A 21,066-nucleotide genomic window follows, 5' to 3' on the forward strand; every position below is an offset into this window, starting at 1 on the left:
ATAGGTATTTGTTGGAAGGTACAAAAATAAAGTAATTTATTGAATTTCAATTTTAATTTTATTAATTTATATAATTATTTTTAAACGATAACATAATAATTTTAAATTTTAAAATTTAAATATCATAATTTGTAATTATTTTTCTTAATCTCGTATGATTTTTTTTTAAATAAAGTAATCTTGCTAAAAAAAAAAAGGTGGAAAGAAAGATCAAACTCTAACTTTATTAAAAGGAATCATAGCATTGATATACGTTACATTTTGCCTTTTACTTGTGACATTTTTAATTTGAATCCAACCTTTTATGATGAGCCTAAAACCTAGGATTTAGGAACCAAAAAGCAGCGAAATGTCTATCAATGAAAGTCGGCCCATATCAAACTTTTTCCAATTTCATTCATGTTATATTATTTTGTTTTTTTTTTTTATTTTTTTTAAAGAGGCTAAGATATTTTATGTCTGCATCAAGAACTAACGCCGACCCATGGCAGCCCACGTAAATTCCATGCACGTTGAGCCCCAAAAAAAAAAAAACCAATCACCAATAATTGAAATAAAATTAATTTCATTTAAAAAAAATAAAAATAGCATATTAAGATAAAATTAAAAGGGTGGAGAACCTTTGTGGATCGATGGGGCGTAAAATATTTAATAATAAATATTTTTATTTAAAATTTTAAATAATTTATTATTATATTAATCTTGAATGCACAAATTTGATTTAAAATTTTGTATTTTTATATAATGATGTGATTAATTAAATAAATAATTATTTGTTTTGAAATCAAGAGTGATGACTGAAAATTAAAACGCTGCTGCTTAACATAATTATTGAGCATGAATTTTATATATCATTTATAAAAAAAATTTCATTTTTATAACTTTTTTTGTAAAATTCTAGTAATATGAATCATCCATTTTTTTAAGGGCATTCACTATTTAATAGTAGTACACAGAGAGAGGAAAAAGCAAAAGATGTCAAAAAAGCTACAGCTCACAGCATAGATTTGTGGGGTCCATCCATGTTTGTAGCTCTGGATTTGGTCGTCCCCTGCTGCCCGGCTCTCGCCTCGTCTTGCCCGCTCGCTTCCCCATTAACATCTCGGCTCTTTACCATTTACTGGCAGTAACATTTTCTAATATTACGTTCCATACTATTATAAATAAAATTTATTTTATTTTAATAATATTTGTACTCAAATATATTTTTTTTAGTGGCAATGAATAATGGTCATGGGAGTTTGTATTTATTGTTTTTTCTTTTTTTAAATTGAGCTTTTGTTGTTATTTTTTTATTAAAATTTTAAAATTATCGTTCATATAAATGAGATTCATTTTGTAACTATAGATCTCAAATTTGTAAATAAAAAAAATAAATGTATTGAAAATTAGTACTAATGAATAAAATAAAATTAATGTACCCATTTTCTTTAGGCTTTCTACTAATATTTTATTTTGATAATGTGATATTTATGTTCTAATTGTATGAAAGAAAAAAAAAATGACAAGAAAAATTCATTTTTGATGGGTCATATGTTCTTTTGTGATTCAATTTAATCTTTAATATTGAATTATCAAGATAAGTATTCTTATCGGTTGCATTATTCCTAATAGAATTAATGATAGTTTTGAATTTGGCCAAAAAGAAAGAAAAATTTTAAAGTCACCCTTATTATTATTATTATGAAAAATAATTTTATTCATTGTCAGTGAAATTTTTAAATTTTACAAATGAAATTTGTAAAAAAAAAAAAAAAACTTTTTATTTATTTATTTTTTATCATTTGATAAAATGTATACACTTTATCTCTAGTAATGAATACATGAATTTATCATTGAAGGAGTGATATTTGCTTGATCATTTTGAATGATGGCTACAAACTTTCACCATTGGTCTTATGATCTCAGCCCATGCCCTAATGTTAGGCTAATTTTATCTCAGCCCAACTAGCATAGCATACGCAATACATGCATGATATTGTTAATAAAAAAATATAGGCAAATAATACACATGCTCTCAAATATGGCAAAGAATGAAGAAAATCAAACCACTTAAAAAATTTGCAAAACCTAAGAACAAAAAATAAAGTTAAATCATTTGAAATATGCCATCAATCGTGTAATCTATTGATCGAATATTAAATTTTTAATTTCGTAAATGAATATGATTAGATTTTGAATAATTTAAAATAATAAAGTTAGTTATATGTCATTAAAAATGAATTTTGAATTTTAGCAATCCAAGCAAGTTGAGGGCAGTGCATGTGCTTATAGCTTGACTCCTAAGCAATTCAGTGCATCTAAATCTGCTATATATATAATAATATGCTTTAGGATGTTGGATACATGTAACTTCAGCTTCTGCACCTGTGCAAGGAAGGAAACCCTTTCCTTCTATGACAGAATAATAATTATCACTATCAGAAACTAGAAATTAACCATATTTCAGAACATATTCCTTCATAAGGGGATGATAAAAAGAAACCAATGATTAATTTCCTTCTCTCAGGTCTGTTTGAAGCATGGCTAGCCACAATCCTTTTAAATCCATGCCCTACTTTCAGTTAAAATTTCTTAAATCATGCTTGTTTCCAGGTTTATATCTAGGGTTAATTTTCTTTTGAAACCCTAAATGGGATATGTTGCCTCTTGGTTCAAGTAACCTTTGCTTTCTGATACAGTATACTGTAGTTTTCAGTGACAATAGGTAGGTTCTAAATCAAACAAAAACAATAATTGTGTATTTTTTCCTCATGCTTTTTGACTTGTCAGACAGAAGCATATACTTTGATGTATTGATTCAGGTAGCGGATGTATCCAAGAAACCAGCCCTGGCTTTTGCTGATGGCCAAAGTTGGAACTTAGTGAAGATTAGACTGACATAATTTTGGACAAATTACTGTTTAACAATATGTTATGGTTGCCCTAATCACCATGCACACCGACCCTCGAATGGGTGCACGTCTCTAATTAGACGAAATATGCGCCGCAACTGATGATTAATGAAACTTTCAAACATCTTTTTAGTTCTTGATCCCAACATTGAAAGCGACACTTGAACTTAAGTGTTGTAATCTTAATTAATTCTCTAACAACCAAGATTTCCTTTGTATTAGTATTAGTCAAATATATAGTTATATATATATAGGACAAGTTCAACAAGAAAACGACAATAATGGAGAGTGGAGAGGCAATATAATAGATTGATTAATGTGGAGCCCATTGTGTTTAATTATGTTTAATGTTTAATGACAGCATGGGTGATTGATGTTGAAAGTGTCATTAATAATGATTAATAATAAGAATAATCAAAAGGGGGTGGGGGGTTAGACTAATTCCCTTCTTCTAAACAAGAGGCATATTTACAATGCAAGAGAGACACAAACATATGTAGAATCAAGCATGGTTGACCAGATGTTTCGTTTTTGTGTTTGTGCTTTTGTCTGAACTTTTTTTTTTTTTTTTTCAAAGGGCATTGGGAGGCAAGAAGAGCAAGAAAGCAGACCAACAAAGCCTCGGATCTTTTCTTGATCATGTTTTGGGTGACAGAGTCTCCAACAAAAGAGCAAACTCATTACCATACTTGTGTTAATTCTGCTGTTTGCTGACCAGCCTCATCCTCTAATCATTTCTATCCAGGCTAAAAATGAAAAAAAAAAAAGGAAAAAAAGAAAAAAACTACTGTGCCCACAACCACAATAATCCAAATGTTTTTCAAGTCAAAATTTTATCCTCTTGACTTTGTTTTTTCTTATTAAAAATTAATAAAATTCGAATTATAATCAATGAAATTTAAAATGTAATACTCTATCAACAAATGACACGACACCTCTCAATTTTATTGCAATAGTGCAAAGTTGTGAGAACACCTAAACTTAAAGGCTAACATAAATTCTATGCCATTCTTCTGGCCAAAATCTTTGCATCATTTCAAAAGTTCCTGAACCTTTAATTAAAAGCCAAAGAAAAGAAGAACCACCCATTGTGAAATGATGTACCAAACATGCAAATGTTTTTAATGTAACAATAAATTTCTGCAAAGAATATGAAGTACTTTAAAAAAAAAGTAAAAAATAATCACTACCCATTTATTTATTTCTCATCCTCTTGTGGGAATACTAGATTTCTCGGCTTTATGAAATTGTTTTTGGATCTTTGAAGTGTATGTAGAGATTCTGATCTTCACAATAGAATATTTAAAGTCTTGATTAAGAATCAATTAATGCAATATTATGCAAAGGGACCACTTTTGAAACACTTACATCAAATCAAGTGCACATAAAATATGGGTTTGTTTAAACTAATCTCTGCAGATTTTCTTCTTACAGAAATTGTTAAATAAATGGAGAACAATGAATATTAAAAAATTTTACTAATTTCTATGTGGGGATGATAATTAAAAAATTTGGAGTAGATTACTTGTTGCATTGACAGAGTGAACAGTTTAAAAAATTTTGTAAAGAACTTTTAAGATCTTGCATAGGCATCAAGATAGATGGTGTGGGACAGAGGGGAATAAATTAAGGTAGTTGGGGGGACAGCTTCTCTGGAAGTCACTAGGGCCAAAAAGAAACACTCCCAACTTTGAAATGTGGAGACGAGTGGGAATATCCTGCTTACATAAGATAAATTATGATTTTAATTCTGAAATGGGGCTCTAGCCCTAATGATCTTTCTCTTTACATGGGATTAGATTTTTTTAATAAAAAGTTTGCAATTCAAAATTGATAAAAAAAATATATATTGTTTTGAATATTGTTTAAAAGATGATTATAAACCTACACGAGTTTTTGCAAAAAAGTATATAATAACAAATAATTTGCTTTTAACTTGAGTCAGCATATCTTCCAACTTGCACCAAAGGCTGCAAATTCAAACATAAATGGGTTAGGAAATGGGATGAATGGGTTTATAACCTAAACCACAAATTTGTGTGAAAGAAACCATGTATGGGCTGCCTCACTTGCTGCACTTTTTTCCAGCAACTTGCAATTTTAATCAGGTTATAGGAAGGCAAGCTTTTGACCAGATCAATGCTCGAAGACTCGACATTTTTGGCCATTTTCTTTTTAAACTTTGGGGTGAACAGGAGCTGAAGCTGATGGGACTCTGTTTTTTCAATTGAATGAAGTAGCAAAAACTTTTGAAAGTGTGTAAATACCATAGCTCAAGAAGGATAATGGAAGAAGAAAATACTTGATCACCGAATATTCTAGGTCTGGGTCCTTTTTGGATTCTCTTCAAGCCTTGTAAATGAAAAGATTACAGAAAATGCCTGGTCCATCACAAAATTTGGTTTTTACTTTCAACGTACAAGTAAATTAAATGTAAGGGAAACTTTTGAGGTGTAATGAAATTGAGAAAATTACTCGTATTCAGGTTCAAGTGTAATATCCATCGATTTCCTGATAAACCCATTACTCCATTTTACAGTCTTTTTTCTTGCACTCATTGATGATTGCTTGCAAGTGGTTCTGACTTTGAATACAGGCCCCTAAGATGACACACGAAACAGTCTTACTAACAATCTGTAATTGCAGAAGAACCTCTTCAACTGTCGTTAAATTTTCAAACGTCCTCAAGTAGCGGAGTTATGAATCAATCAGAGTGCATTTGACATGGAAAACCTTAGACGTTTCACCATCTTCACTCTCTCACCTATCCATACCTACACACGCCAACTCCATCTCCCCATACACTTTTCTCTCAGTTATGTAGCATTCACTTACTAACTTTCAATTTCACTCCCTAGAAATCATATTGTATGCTACTCAGAGAAATTTTCGATGGTAGATAGCCCTCACTCATCTTCTTCAAAGTCCATGAGAAAATCAGTCAAGTTCTCTGAATCGTCGATAGCCTCTTCCAAGGACATTGGGTCCTCCTTTTTTGGCTTAGCCTGCAAAGTCAAGGAAGAATACATAACAAAATTGCCTGAAACAGACCGTAATTAAGTGAGCAAGTAGAATTATAAGTTAGCATTCAAGTTTGAATGGTTGCTTTCATAGCTTTCCAACCTCCAAATTTTTCTTCCTTCCACTATTTGATGCTCATTTGAGGTACTCCCCCAAAAAGTAAGAAAGATAAAATCGTGCTAGAAAACTACCAAGCCAGACAAAAAAATGACAACAAAGAAGCACCTTTGACTTTCGAAGCTGAGGAGTACTTTTCAGAACACTCCAATTGCGTGTGATTTTCTCCTCTTCTTCTTCACCATCAACATTACTGTCTTCCTCTTCATCATCCTATAAAGTATTTTTCAAAACATAAAAATGTCATTCTCAAAACAGCCAAAACTATAGTATGAAGCAACCACTTCCAAGAATGAATAAAATAGTTATAAAAGAGAAGATGAAAGCTAAAGCAGAAAAGACAATTAGACTCACTTCATTTTCACCAATATCAACAGCTTGGGCCATAGCATCATCTATATCTGTCATCTGCAGTAATTACAAGTTATCAGTAACTAATTGAAATTAACACTTCTAGTAATGATTGGTTTGCTTCAACAGTTTTATTCAGCATTAGTAATTCAGCTAAAATCTGAAATAAAAACCAACCAAAGGGAAAGATAAAATAACAACGTCATTGTGTGATATGTGTCAAAAAGTAAATAATTAATACAACGTATATCCTATATACTTCTACCGCATGCCAATTTATTCCCCTTTATCACATTCCAGTATACTTTCATTTCTAAGAAAATTTTAGTTTTCTACTTCAACAGGCAACCAACTTTCTCAAGCTCAATAAAGTAACATAGCTAGGCATTTAAATGGCACAACTTTCTCAAGTTCATGAAGTCTGTACTCATTATAATTACCTCGAGTTCTTCAGTCTTCTTCTCTTTTGCCAAAATTTTCTCAAGCTCCTCCCTTGTTATGAGTTTGCCATGCTGATCAGAGGGAATGTAAGCACTTAATGGAGGCAATAATAATTGGAAAACAAAAATTAAGAACAAGACTTCAAAAATTATCAAGAATTCTAACTCAAACGAACCCATTGAGATGACCCAAGAATTTTGCTATTTCGATTTTGCCAGTCAGTGGGAACAGCATAGCGACAGATAATTAAAAAAGAACAGATCCAGTCAAAAAGCAACATTTGAGTAAAGATGAACTTACACACCCAATGTAAAGAGTCAAGGGAACAGACTTCATGCAATTTTTTTTTTTTTTTTTTCAAATAGGACAATACAAGTTAATTATCCTCAATCTCTAACCATCTCAGTCTTGTGCTTGAATCCTCTTTGTATAGATATAGGCTCATAAAAGAAGACTATAATTTGCTGGTCAACTTAGTGCAACAACCATGACTTAATCCCAAATCTAATAACCATCCTAGCTGCAAAAAAACTGTGAAGGTGCCATCTGCTTAAAGAACACTAGTCTACTGCAACATATTTAGGACATCAAAAGTCAAGGTTGTAAATTATGCCAAAAAAATGAGAAATAAATTATAATTATCATTTAATGTGATCAATTTTTCAGGAGAGAAATCATCCAGAGAAACAAGATGCCAAAATGTTTTCTCCTATGAAAAAGAACAGGGAGAGAGATGGAACAAGGAGGATTTCTTCAGCACAAAACTTAAAACACTGCTCTAGTACTATTAATGGCAACAAGACATCAACCATTTGCAGCACTTTCTTTTATGGTCCCACATAGATCCGATCAGAACTACAGCTTAACAAGCTACATGAGCATATTTATAACAATTTGCGCTTGATTTTCAGAAATGCAGAAATTGTTTCATATTTGAATAAATTGACCAATTCTAAAATAAATGAAGCTTTTTAACTAGCTAACTAAACAAAAATCTGTTTATTCAATTTCAGGGAAGAAGAAAAATAACAGATTTAGACTTAGAATATCAACCTCCTTCAGATAGTCCAGCATATTTGGTGTTGGTTCATGAAAATCTGGTCCCCTATAATCAATCACTTCATCTGGATCTTGAATATAGTTCACAGTTGGGTAAACTGGATCTCCACCCCATACTGCTAAGACCAACAGAGTTGTTAAATGCAAGAACTAAATACAAAACAAGAGGATGCAAATCCAATTTTGCCCCAAACTTCTCAATAGTTTTAGCAGGCAGACGGAGCAAATAGGAAAGCAAATCACTAAATCAATATAATTACAACTGCATATACAACAGAACATGTGGTTAACTTAGATGTTGTCAATCCCAGAATATCATGTCTACATGTAGAGTGGAAGAAGCATGAAATTCAAATTTTGACCTCAGTTAGACATGTAATCCAAGATTAAGAGAGCAAGAGAGGAACAGGAAGGAAAAATTCATCTTTAATTCTAGAGCATAAATAGAGTACATATGGGGTCAAAGACTACCTCATATACTAATATCCATCAATATGCATCATAAATCTAATCAGGAAAGTATAATTTTACAGCCTATATAGAGCTGCCACCGTTTCAGAAAGTATAATAACAATAATCAGCCTGACAACAAATAAAAACACAGGCATTAAGAAAAACTAATCAGTATGGAATACATACTTTGCTTTATTTCATTCTCTGTCATTCGCATTGCTAGAGGATCCCTCTTGATACGGACATCAGTCCCCATCATAATCCTATATTCTCGATCTGTTTGATGACAAAACATTTCAATCAATTGAGTATTTTCATCTTCACCAGTCTCTTCAAAATGTTTCTGAATAGTTTCACGTGAAGTGTCTCTCTTCCATGCTTTCACCCATTCTGAGTAGTATGCCATTGGACCAATTCTCTCTAGTCTTTCTTGTTCAGCTTTAAGCCTAACAAAATCAGCTAGTTAAGTATAAAAAAGTTCTTTTTAAAGATATACATTCCAAAGCAAGTTTTTGCCAATAATTAATAAGGTTGCAAGTTTGAGGCAATGCAAAAACCATGTAGAAGCGCAAGCAGAAATGAATCTCAGATATTTATTATTACTCGTTTATTAGCCCATTTCAAACTTTCTTTATGAATAATCATTTTAATATTGAAAATAGGAACTCTTTAAGTATCTATCAGTTCTTGATTAACATAGCTTCCTTCTTTCTGTATAGTGTACCCACTTTTATCCATTTAGCTTCCACACGTCTTATAATTATTCACTTTCAGTTGATTCACATTCCATATCTCCTTATATCCTGTTTCAGTACCTAGACTTGAATAGGAGAGAGAAGGAAAGAGAGAAAGTGAAAGATTCTAAAGCATCAAATATTGGTGGCACCTTTCTTCCTTGAAAAGATGTCGCCTAGCTCTATAAAGGGCAGTTTCAGTTAATGTTGGATGTTCACCATAAATCTTTACTTGCCCAGTCTTAGCCATTGCTTTGAGAAAAACCTACAAAAAATAAGAGACCATCTCATTTGTTAGTATCAGATATAGCAAATTACTGCCTTTCTTTGAAAAACACTCAAATGTGCGTGAGAGCACAATGCATATATTTAATCATGGAATGAGGTACTTTACGTTTCACCACAAAGCTAAGAAATACCACATGGCTCACTTGCACAAGCATCCGAAAGTAATTTGACTTGTGCGAAATGCAAAGAGATGTGGAACTACCAATGAATGGACTCAAACAAGAACATAACCCAGTTTGAAAGTCAATCCCATCTCCTTTGACCACGTTTCAAGGACATTCAACTCGGTGAACATTGTTGAATAAAATTAGTAAAAATCATCTGGGAATGTGATCTTTGCCAGAGAGATAACTGAGGTGGGACCAATTAATAGATCACAAATTCAATCCTTTGGAAGCAGATTTTTGACTGCATGAAAACACATGGCAACCAATTGTTTCTCTTCCTTCTCCTCCTCAACACAGACTCCCCTAAAAAAGGTTGAAAAATATTCGGACTGCTTGCTAGAGATGGATGCAATGACAATCAAAGAGTATACTTCTTAAAGACAGTTAAAAAAATATTAGCACTCACTGTTTCAACATCAGGTCGTCTCCTTTGCCATCTAGACCATATTTCTTTTTCTGGCTTTCTCCAATTCCACCACAGTTCTTCACTGGTAAGCGGTTCCTCCATTGGCTTCTTCACTATTGGATCAATAAATGGATGAGGACGTCCAAGTTTCTTGTCTAATTCATATCCAGAATCCTCATCTTCTTCAGGTTCTGTCTGGTAAATAACATACTCTGATGAGGAATCTTTAGGATCCTCCACTATGTCCTCACCAATTTTAGGTTCCATGTGATCACTTGGTTCAATGCTCACTTGAGAAGATTCAGAAGCAGCTGATGTTTTATACTTCTTCCTCCTACTCCCTGGACTTTTTCCATAAGATGGAGATCCCGTCGAAGTTCCAGTTGGTTCAGGAGCCCTGGCAGCCCTAACTTGACTAGCAGTGCCTTCAGGCCAGTACTCCTCTCCTGGAATATTTGCACGAGCACCAGATGCTGGTTCAAGCTCCCCAGATGTCGAGTCCAAATAGATATAATAAGGAGGACGCTCAACATACACATGTTCAACCGGTTCCTCTTTCTTCTCACACTTAATACAAGGAAATAAATTAGCCCTCTTCAACAGTTTATTCAAGCCAACTCTAACTTGTAATATTCCAGCCGGCAAAGAACCTACAAATGGTGTCTGGATAATTCACAAAAAAGGACAATAGTAAATGAAGCTAAACGGAAACAAAATGAAGCAATCTTCATCGAAACAAAAAAGGCAAAATTTTTGAACATTTTACTTCTAAACATTTACTAAATTATGCAGACAAAAAACCTCAGAAAACATCAAGTTAAACAAATGATCCAGTTTAAGGGCTGTTTTGCAATAATGTGAACAAAATTATAATATTTTCCCATCATAAACAAATAAAGAAATAAATTAAACAGAAAAAAGCTCAAAGTTATTCTGGGCTCAACAACCAAACACATGATTAAAGCAAATTGCCAACCACATTTATTAGTCATTTGAAAGAAGAAATAATTTATTTTGACTGAAAAGGAGACTAATTCTATCATAATTACACGCTTAAAACTCATAACAAACAAAATAAATATGATAAAATTTCCACACACACAAAAGAAAAACCTGTAAGTGATTGTAGCCTGGTTTCCCAGCAGGTACGCGTCTATCTGCGAAAGTCCAAACAAAAAAAAAAAGAAATTTAATTAAATATAAAAGCATTCTTATATTTTTAACGAAGAGAAGAAAAAAAGCACCTTGATACAAAAAATTTACTGATAAAGATGACATTTTCAGTTAAACGTAATATTCGGCCTACAAAATCTGCAAGGAAAATTATTATAATTTTTAACAAGAGAGAAATTTAATCTGTTTGGGCGCCGAGAAAATGAAGCAGCATCGTGAGAGTGACATCGAATAAATTTTCGGGGGGTTTTGCCGTTTTAGTTTGCTGGGGTTTAGCTTTTAGGACAGGATGAGGACATGTTTGGAAATTTGAAGTTTGTGTTAGCGGTTTTCTCAACAAGAAATTTGGGATAAGGGTTACATGCCTTCAATTTCAGTAGATTTGCTATAAATTCACTTTTGCAGTTAAGTCCTTCAACTTTCACTTATTGCCCTTTTCAGTTTCTATTTCACCCTTTCCGCCTTCCAGAATCATGGGACACAACAGTGTAAATTTTTATTTACAAAAAACATGTCTTTAAAAGCAAGATGCTTGAAGACAAAAAGGTACTGTGTAACTGCCAATTAGCTTGGTAAGAACATCTTTTCTTCTTCTTTTTTTATGTCCAAGAAAATTGGGATTTGGGAAACTGAAAATCAAGTTCATTTTATAAATGTTTTTGTAACTTAATGACCCGAGTTTGGTGCAATCTTCATGTCGAACAATGCAACAAAATAAAAAAAGTTTAAGAAGAAAAGATTTTGCCCTCTCATCTTCGCAGTTACACTTTGTGAAACAGGCTAAAGCTGGGATGATTCTATTCCTGTTTGAATTTGAGAGGAGAGAACTGCATGGTGTGTTTCAAGTGTGCTCTGACGCTGCAATGAATATTCTGCCTCGTGTATTCAGTTCATCAGGGAAGCAATTCCCTGCAGAGGTATGGGTGCATTTGTTCTTATTGTGTGTTTTATGTGCTTCTTCCCTCTCTCAAAGACGGATGGGAGGGATGCATTGTTGGAGTTTGTGTTAATACTTACAGAATTTCATCTAGGTAAAATTCACCCTTATGTGGTACTGTTCTCCACTTTCTGAAAATGAATTTTGTGAATCGTGATGCTGTCAAAGAAAACTATTTTTCCAGATACAAGTTGAACCTTGGACTGTCCAAAGATCAGGTCTGCCCTTTTTCTATCAAAATCCAACCTGAATAAATTGAAATGCCACCTTTTAAAATGTGTAGGTTCTGAGGCTTCTATCATTATTCAGTTTGAAGAGGCTGAAAGATCAGGCACCTCAGAGACTGTTGACCAGAAGTAAAGTTGTAAGGCCAAGTGAGTACTCTACAAGTAAAAATAGAAGACTGGTTGATAGGTCTCCAATGAGTAACCAGGTACCAGGTGAATGTCATGTGGACAACAATTACGGACCAGTTATATCAACTGTGCACTAAGGGGACTATTTTTATAATGATGACAGAGCAACTGATGATGGTAGATTTGGAACGTACATGGATGCAAGATATGAGCATAAAGCAAGTGCCTTCTTAAATGAGTGTTTTTGGGATCGTATGGATAAAGTTGGAGGGAACATAAATTCTGGTGAATATGCCAGATATAATAGGGAATGGAATACTGGTATTGAGCTTCAACCGGCAGTTTCAGTTGGGTATTCTTCAGGTAATTTCAGAAGCATTTCTAATGATGTTAGGTTTGCAAAGAGTAATAGGGTTGAAACAAAATGTTACAAGGACGATGTTTTTGCGCCAACCATCTCAACAGCATATCCTAGTTCTTTTCAATCTAAGGAAATTCACAAACGTATTCTAGCAAACATTTAGAAACAGGTTCATTTATTGATGGCCCAACTAGGCCATCCTTAACGTTCCTTGCCTCGATGGAGATGCAAAATTCCAATGCTAGTACTCCAATGACTTTTGAAGATTCAGCTGTTACAACTACTCTTCCTTACGATCCCAATTGCACTAATATCAATTACCGGGGCTCCTTGTTTTTGGGGTTTAATCAGGGTCATGCCTCATTGCAAGATTATATTGGGCATGATAGTTTTGTTGTTAATGTCCTTGGTTCTTTTACAAATCAATCATTTCCTTCGATGTTAGAGACTAGAAAGACAACCATAAGCCATGATTTCAACTCTGGTTCTAGGGATTTCATTCCATTGCCTTATTTTAATCAGTATGAACTCTCCAACAGGACTAGCCTGCCAAGGCATGACTATTTAGATAACCTAGCAGCTGAATGCTCTAAAAAAGAACACTGGAGATCTTTCCCTTCTGAAGCCCTCTTTAGCACCTGTTCCTTCTTCTGCAATTAGAAATAATGTCAGGATCGGTGAGCCTTAATCATCTTACAGAACCAGTCCTAGCAAGTTCCTTCTCTTACATTTTCTGACAGCTATACTCCATTATTACAAGACAAACACGATTGTCAAGTGCCAGAGCATGAAAATGATGTAGAATTTGGAAATGGTGGTTTTATGTTTAAAGAGTGCCAGTGCCAAGGGGACTTTTTTTATAATGATGACAGAGCAGTTGAGAATGGCAGATTTGCAATGTACAAGAACGTGGAATATGAGAATAAAGAGAGCCAGCACCAGCTGCATGTTTATGAATCTACAAAAGCGGTCTACCATGAAGTTACTTCATTGAGTCCTGCTGCATATCAGAATTCTGAATGCTTATATACAGATTGCCGGAAGAAAAGGAGCAGTGTATTTTCTCGCTTGGCTTTTCCTCCTAAAGCATGTGAACAAGAAAGTAACACCACTCCTGTCACTGCTGACATCGATAGGAACACTTCGGTGAATGAAGTCATGGACATTCTGCACTGAAGCCGTTACCATTGGGTGAAGACATGTGTAAACAGTTCGTCAAGCATCTTGGCTATGATCCTGATGAGATGAATGTGAAGCCTATCTCATTCAGCAAGGCGAATAGCAGCCAAAAAACTGAAGAGACTACTTTTGTGGATTTCAAACGTCGTAGTGCAGTGAGAAAACTTTGAAAATGGTAAGACAGGAAACCATTGTGAAATTCTGAAAAACAAGAGTGCGTCAGCTGCACAATGTAAAAAGAGAAGATTGATTAGGCCAGACTTTTATGAGAATGAGTTATCAGACAGGTTAATATCAGGTGATAATCATGAAAATGTAATAGCATCCTCAACAGAATGTTCTGTCAGTAAAACCGCTGAAAGTATCAAGGTTTCTGTTTGCCATGAAAATGAAAATGATGTCTTACAAAAATGTTAAATTGCCAAATGTGATTTGCCAGACTGCCATTGAAGCCAACAACTTTGACAAGGGAAGTAGCTCAAACTCGGAACAATTTATTATGGAAAGCTTTATTGTTTTGAGAAGTGCTGATAAAGGTGGAAAAGAATTATTCCAAAGTCATGAATATATGGATGGATCGATTATCTCAAGATCGCATGATGTGGATTATCTCAACACTGCAATGATGTCAGCCATTCCGCACACGAGTCATCTCCAAAAATTTGTGAAGACAATGATGGTAATGGAGTTGGAAAGAGCGGATTCTTTTACATATTGAACAGATCAAAAAATTCTGTCCTGTTGTGGGTGAGATATCCATCAGCAGTGTGAATTAAGGGAATCTAAACTCTAACTGAGAAAGGCCCGCCTGGAGGCCTTACATCAGTGTAAACTTTTTGCAGAAATGGGACTTTCAAGAAATCAAGCAGCAGCCATCTTTTGGATTTGGTAGAGACAATGTGAGTCCACTTTTGGAATCACCAATTGCTTTAATATGCAAGAATCGTAGCATGAAATACATGATGGAAATGTTAGATGTGGAAGTAATTCGACAATGGTGAAGGTGAAGAATGAAATTGTTTTTTTTTTTAAATCAAAATTTTGAAGATGGCAACAAGGTTTTATGGAGCAGTCTCATGCAACTGAAACTCAGAAGTCATAACATAAGCTTGTTTACATTGATCAGAATGATGAAAACAAACCAAGATTTACCAGTTGGAATTTGGCTACTCTTTTTGCCCTGTAACAAAGATAAGAATTTCGTCTTTGGTAAAATTCATTTTTGGCTACTCTTTTTGTTTAGTCAAACTCTGCTGCAAATGTGAATTCGGTGCCTAACATGGTGGACGGCGGTTTTCACTACATCCTTTTAGCATACACAAAAGGTATCGAGTTAAACAAACAAAGGATCATCCTCATCTCTGTCACTCTTTCTTAAAATACAATATTTAGCAGCAAGGCAGCTCACTCCTTCTATTGCCATGCCGACCAACCCCTTATGATTCCTCGGGCCTTCTCGCTGCCTCGTCCATAACTAAATAGCAAACAGTCTAAAGTGCTGTACGTAGTACACTTCTAATCCATGGCATTAGGCCCAAAGCATCTTCTTTTCACAGGATTCCACACCCATTGAACCAAAAATTTTCTTCCCTTGACTCCATTCACATTGTACCCGTTCCCCCAAGAATCCTTGTAAACTTTACCCACATACCCACCGCCACCACCAGAGCCATACAAACCTAGACACAAGTCTGCAATTTCGGTAGGTGCAGTTGGATCATCTCCTGCATACCATGCATTAACCAGTGGATTACTTGAAACTTCTGCTAGCTCATGAGCCATAACACTGATCATTCCATCGACTCCTGCATCCCCATTTGGCGCACGCATTATGTCGTTGCCTCCATTTGTGCTTGGTGGTGGCTTCCCTGAGTACTTAGGCCAGGCAAATGGATAGGCACACATTCCTGGACATTGAGTTCCACTGTAACCGATCCAGGCATAGGGAACTGTTACACCAACAATGGTTGGGAAGGTGAAGTAATGAAACCCACAGACTGCCCGGCAGAAATCCTCAACCTGGACATCAGAAGAAGTTAGCACCAAATAGAGGCCATTGCGAGGATTGAGAGGCAGTGGCCTTGGATAGGAAGTGACTGCAGTTTTGATGATGGATTGCATTGACAAACGACTTAGATAAACACCATGGGAATATCTCAAGTCATAAAACTCTCCTGAAAGGGAAATGCTACCTGTGATGTTTGATCCTGTTTGGTCAGTGTAGAGCCTGACAGTTTTCCACCAATCAGCAACAGAAGGGTAAGGAGCTGAAGAAGACAAGGAATAGACAAAGTCCCTTATGGTGGCTTGGTGGGTTGGATTCCAGTGACCATACCAAATTATGTACAGATTGATAGGTGATGCAAGGACAGGACCCATGTGGTACTCGAGGTTAACAAGGTCTGAAGAACCCTCATAGTTCTCAGCTTGGTTAAATTGAGTGTTTTGACTCCATGAAAGAGCCAGAGGAAAATAAAGGAATGATAATAGAAGGAGAAGATAACAAGAGAACTTGTGCATTTTATTTTTGCTGTTGCTGTTTCTTTGAATGTTGTGAGTGGCGACGAGTTAAGAGAGAGAGATTTCTTATAGAAGGAAAGGATGTGAAACAAAATGGAGGGTAGTTGAGATTCTTCTTGTTCTGGACACTTATTTTGCATGTTTACATAATTCAACTGACCATCATTTTCTACTTTTTAATGATACAATGTTGTTCCACTTTACTTTATATATATATATATATATATACACTTTATATATATATATATTTAATTTTATTCACATATTACATTAAAGAGTAGGGCTAACAACTGTATATTATATATATTTGTGCATCCCTCAATCGAGTGATTGCAGAATATTGGGATCAACAGAAAATTATTTTTTAACACTTAGGCCAGTTGTTACTGGATCTTTGGCTTTAGCTTTTGACTCTTAATCTTAATGATTTCATCTACCAGTTTTCATCTCTGAATATTTGAGACAAAAACTGGGTAGATCATAACTTTGACTACTTTACAGATTATTGGGATCAACGGAATTTATTTTTTTAACTTAGGACAGTTATTACTGGATCTGTAGCTTCGGCTTCTGATTCCTGTTCTTAATATCTTAATCTATATGTCTTCATCAACCAGTTTTCCATCTCTGTATGGTTGAGACAAAAACTGGATAGATCATAACTTTGACTCCTTGATTTTTTTTTTTGTTTAATAATATAAATGCATTATAAGAATGCATTATAAGAAATAATATTATGTATTTAAAATTTTCATAAATACCATTTGTCCTGAAATCAAACTTTTGATAGTGCACAACCTTTTCACATGCTAAGATATTAACAGATTATACATCTGCATTTTTAGGAATGATACCCTAAGTTGTGATTAGCATACAGGGTGGTAAATATTAAATAAAAGAAAAATGATGAGAGTCAAAACCAGAGTCTTAAAACTAAGTGATGGATTTACTCTTTGGTAAAAGCAAGCATGTGATATCTTTTCTTATTTTTCTCTCCTATCTAGTGATTTGTGTGTTTATATAGTTTAAAATATTAAAATTCATATATTTTTATCGTATTTTATATAAAAATTATATTTATAATTAATATTAATATGAAAATATAAAATATATTTTTTTATTAAATTTATATATAATTATTATTAAAATTTTAAATTATAATTTTCATATTTTTTTATATCATATTCATACCATTATATTATATTATATTTTAGATTATCATGTTTATTCGTCATGTTTATTCGTCCTACACCTCTTCTCTTTCAATATCGTTGACTATCTATGTTTTCTTGTGGAACAAAATTTTCTAACATAATGCTGCAAATATAGATAAAAAGATTTATTTACACACTTTCTAGTTCAATTTCATAGCTTCAATGTAGACTAGTCTTCTATGCACAAAAGTGTTTATATATATATAACTGAGTTCTTTCAATGATTGTGTGATTCTAAATCAAAAAAAAAAAAGGAGAGAACATAAATTAAGAGTACCATTCACAATGGGAATATGTTCCAATATGAAATTTCCTAAAAAAAAATTGAATACTCCACGATTAACTGGTAGATTTGACTTTGTACATGAATGACATTTATACAAAAGTGGAGTGGCAAGTTGCTTTTGGAGTAATTAATTCCATTAATATGTGGGGTTAGATGGCCTGAGAGCTCACAGACGAACCATGTGACACTTGATTATGGTAGTTTTTTCCTTAAAAGTTGTTGTTGAAAAAAAAGAAATGTACTATGCAATCATGCAAAGGCAGGACATGCATGTGATGGACCATAAGCATCTTCAACTTCCCCTGCCGTAATTATGGGGATGATTGATTTCTTAACCAGAGAAAACTCCTTGCACTCACCTAATTAATCATAAAAGAAGTCACTTTTTTTCCAAGCTTGAAATTATCATCTGAAGTTATTAAGTCTTGGGTGTTTTCTTCTCCTTCTTCACTTGTGAAATTATGCTTGCTACACAAGTCAAAGTTGCTGATTTAAAACATACATACAAATTCTTATGCCAGAATCAAGAACATATAGTTTTTCTGCTGCATTGTGCATTTAATCTGCTCTTTCTGCATAGCATTTTTGGTCGCTTTTTCTTGCTTTTGCTTTGTCAGTTTGGCGATCATCAAGGAGCAATCAAATGAAACCATATGTAAAGCTGTTGAACGGTGGACTGTCGACTTTATGTCAGGTCCCCTTTTGTTAGTGAAATCTATTACTTAACTGCACAAAGATAACTAAAAAGAAGAAATGCTAATGGAAAAATTGGACCAACAGATTTAATGATTGTGCTGGTTGGCAACAAGTCAATAAAGTTGCAGAGCGTGCCAATTTATACAAAAAAAAAAAAAAAACCCCATTGTTAAATGAGCATATCTAGATCTTATCTTAATTACGAAATGAGCCATCACATAAGATTTTTTTTTTTTCAAATTTAATATTATAAAGATATGCTAAGTATGCTAAGTTTTAGATTAAGTCTTAATTTATATATTATAATATATTATCAAAATATTTTGATGTAATATTATAATTTGTCTAACACAAATCACACATATAATCATAAAATTTACATCAAACGTCAGACAAGATCAACACAAAACACACACAGATTATAAGAATATATCAATCATTAAAATTTTAAAGGTAACCCTCATGATATAATACCTAGCTATTGACTGAAACTTGACTTTGATATTATTTGTAAAAATCAACACCTAACTTATAAGATATTATTTATTTTAACCTAAAAATTTTATGATTTTATTCTAAAAAAAAACGTCTCATAAATTTAAATTTAAATCCTGACTTATATATCATAATAAAATTTTAAAATATCACGATATAAAATTATAGTGTCATAAATATATAAATATATTTGAAGTTTAAAGTCTCAAAGTTTGCATTTCTTCTTTTTATTTTCAACTTACGACTTTTTTATAACAAAAAAAATATATAAATCAAATGATTTTTTTTTGTTATATATATTTGAATAATCAAAGTCCATCTTTATATATTATAGATTTATCTAGGAAAATGTAGAATCTTGGGATTGGTTAGAAAAATCTTTGAAAGATTCAACTTTCTAAATAATGTTAATCCTAAGATTATTATATGTTATACAATAATGTGTTAATGCGTATCATGTAAAAATTGTAATCGGTGCAAAAAGATGCAACGTACCCAGGAAAATCTCAAACTTCACATGCAAATAAAGAGACTGAAATATTCAACTGTTAGGCTTGATTAATTAATAAATAGTTTGTTTATTAATTTTTTGTGTCAGAGTTCATAACCATTCTTTGATTCATTTATAAAATTACAAGTATAAATAAAAAATATATATTTTATATAAATAGGGTTGGTAAAATCCGTCGCGAACCCGATCCGATCCGATTTTTTTTTTATTTTTTCATATCTGAATCTGATTCGAATCCGATACTATGTAAATCATACCCGATTCGAAATTAATAAAATATTATTTTTTAAATATAAAATATTATTTTTTAAATATAAATATTTAAAAATATCATTATATAAATATATATAAATAAATAATTAAAAATTAATTAAAAATAATTTTTTATATAATATTGGATCGGATCAGATTTTAGACAAATTCGACCCGACTCACTCCGATTATTTCTTAAATTTATCCGTTTTGATCCGAAATCTGAATTTAAAAAAAAAATTTATCTCATAAAATTAGATTGGATCGAAATCCGTCGGGACGGGTTAGTTCGCCGTCTCTACATATAAAAAACTTAACAAAATTTCGGGCCTGAAACATGATTCCAAAAGTTAAGTAAAACAGACATTGAAAGCGTAACACTTTTACTTGGGGTTGGGCTCTAACCTTTTTCCCAAACAAACAAGAGAGTTAGGACAAAGGATAGAAATTTTGGATTTGAAAAATTCACAAGTAAGACCCAACTCGACCCTTGAAATCCATTATAATTAGGGCCCCAACCCTTTAGATCAGGGCCTTCATTATTTGCTTTCAAGGTAAAGAGTCATGCTTTTATTTGATCTCTCTTTGTGGGTTTCAGTTTGCCGGCTGCATCATTTTCCTTAGTCCCTTTAGCTGCTCTTGAATATTTCAATTGCTGCCAAGAAACAAACGAGGGTGCCATTTGAACGTATCTTATGCTTGCCCCTAGGTTTCCAGTTGCCTTGCATACTTTGTAAAAGTTTAAATTAAACTTAACAATTTGTTATATAAAATATTAAAATTTATATATTTATATTATATTTTATACAAAAATTATATATTATAATTCATATTAACACAAAAATATAAAATATATATTTTTTATTTTATTAAACTTATATATTACTTTTATTAAAATTTTAAATCGTATTACTTTCGTATCTTATTTTTATCTCATGTTTATGTCATAGTATCATTTCGTGTCTTAAATTATAAGGTTTAGATCAAATTAAAAGATTTGACAAAATCTTTGATATTACGGTCAATGAATCAGGAGATGTTATTTAACCTCTAAACTTTAAGATCTTTGCAATGAAATCATTCATGCATTTTGATGATGAGTTTGATGTGTTTACAGGTAGGATCTATGCAGTTCATTTCAAGTGCAACAAGAAG

The 21,066-nt window shown here is 33.0% G+C and overlaps 2 protein-coding genes and 1 pseudogene across 2 annotated transcripts; 1 reads left to right on the plus strand and 2 right to left on the minus strand.

Moving 5' to 3' along the window:
- Positions 1-5,346: 5,346 nt before the first annotated feature.
- Positions 5,347-11,442, minus strand: LOC111281004 (protein PLASTID TRANSCRIPTIONALLY ACTIVE 12, chloroplastic-like). Its single transcript, XM_022868565.2, has 10 exons — positions 11,176-11,442; positions 11,045-11,088; positions 9,932-10,594; positions 9,223-9,335; positions 8,523-8,782; positions 7,878-7,999; positions 6,824-6,895; positions 6,387-6,440; positions 6,141-6,245; positions 5,347-5,899 (listed from the first exon to the last, which is right to left on the minus strand). The coding sequence occupies exons 1-10, from the start codon at positions 11,207-11,209 to the stop codon at positions 5,801-5,803; spliced, it is 1,566 nt and encodes a 521-aa protein (XP_022724300.2). The 5' UTR covers positions 11,210-11,442; the 3' UTR covers positions 5,347-5,800.
- LOC149510657 (uncharacterized) lies at positions 11,307-14,814 on the plus strand (annotated as a pseudogene).
- Positions 14,815-15,242: 428 nt separating this feature from the next.
- Positions 15,243-16,537, minus strand: LOC111281239 (protein EXORDIUM-like 7). The gene has a single exon (XM_022868928.2). The coding sequence runs from the start codon at positions 16,455-16,457 to the stop codon at positions 15,453-15,455; it is 1,005 nt and encodes a 334-aa protein (XP_022724663.1). The 5' UTR covers positions 16,458-16,537; the 3' UTR covers positions 15,243-15,452.
- Between the last annotated feature and the right edge of the window lie 4,529 nt (positions 16,538-21,066).

Source organism: Durio zibethinus, chromosome 28 (assembly GCF_047325235.1).
Source record: "Durio zibethinus cultivar Kanyao isolate XHJ-2024 chromosome 28, ASM4732523v1, whole genome shotgun sequence".
In the NCBI taxonomy this organism is placed as follows: domain Eukaryota; kingdom Viridiplantae; phylum Streptophyta; class Magnoliopsida; order Malvales; family Malvaceae; genus Durio; species Durio zibethinus.

What these genes read in the sequence shown, in the direction of transcription:
- LOC111281004 (XM_022868565.2), bottom strand. Translation starts at nt 11,209, where the DNA reads ATGTCATCTTTATCAGTAAATTTTTTGTATCAAG. An exon ending in GACGACCTGATGTTGAAACA is followed by an intron (nt 9,336 to 9,931) that starts GTGAGTGCTAAT and finishes TATTTTTTGTAG; the next exon opens with GTTTTTCTCAAAGCAATGGC. An exon ending in TTGATATTGGTGAAAATGAA is followed by an intron (nt 6,246 to 6,386) that starts GTGAGTCTAATT and finishes AATACTTTATAG; the next exon opens with GATGATGAAGAGGAAGACAG.
- LOC111281239 (XM_022868928.2), bottom strand. Translation starts at nt 16,457, where the DNA reads ATGCACAAGTTCTCTTGTTATCTTCTCCTTCTATTATCATTCCTTTAT.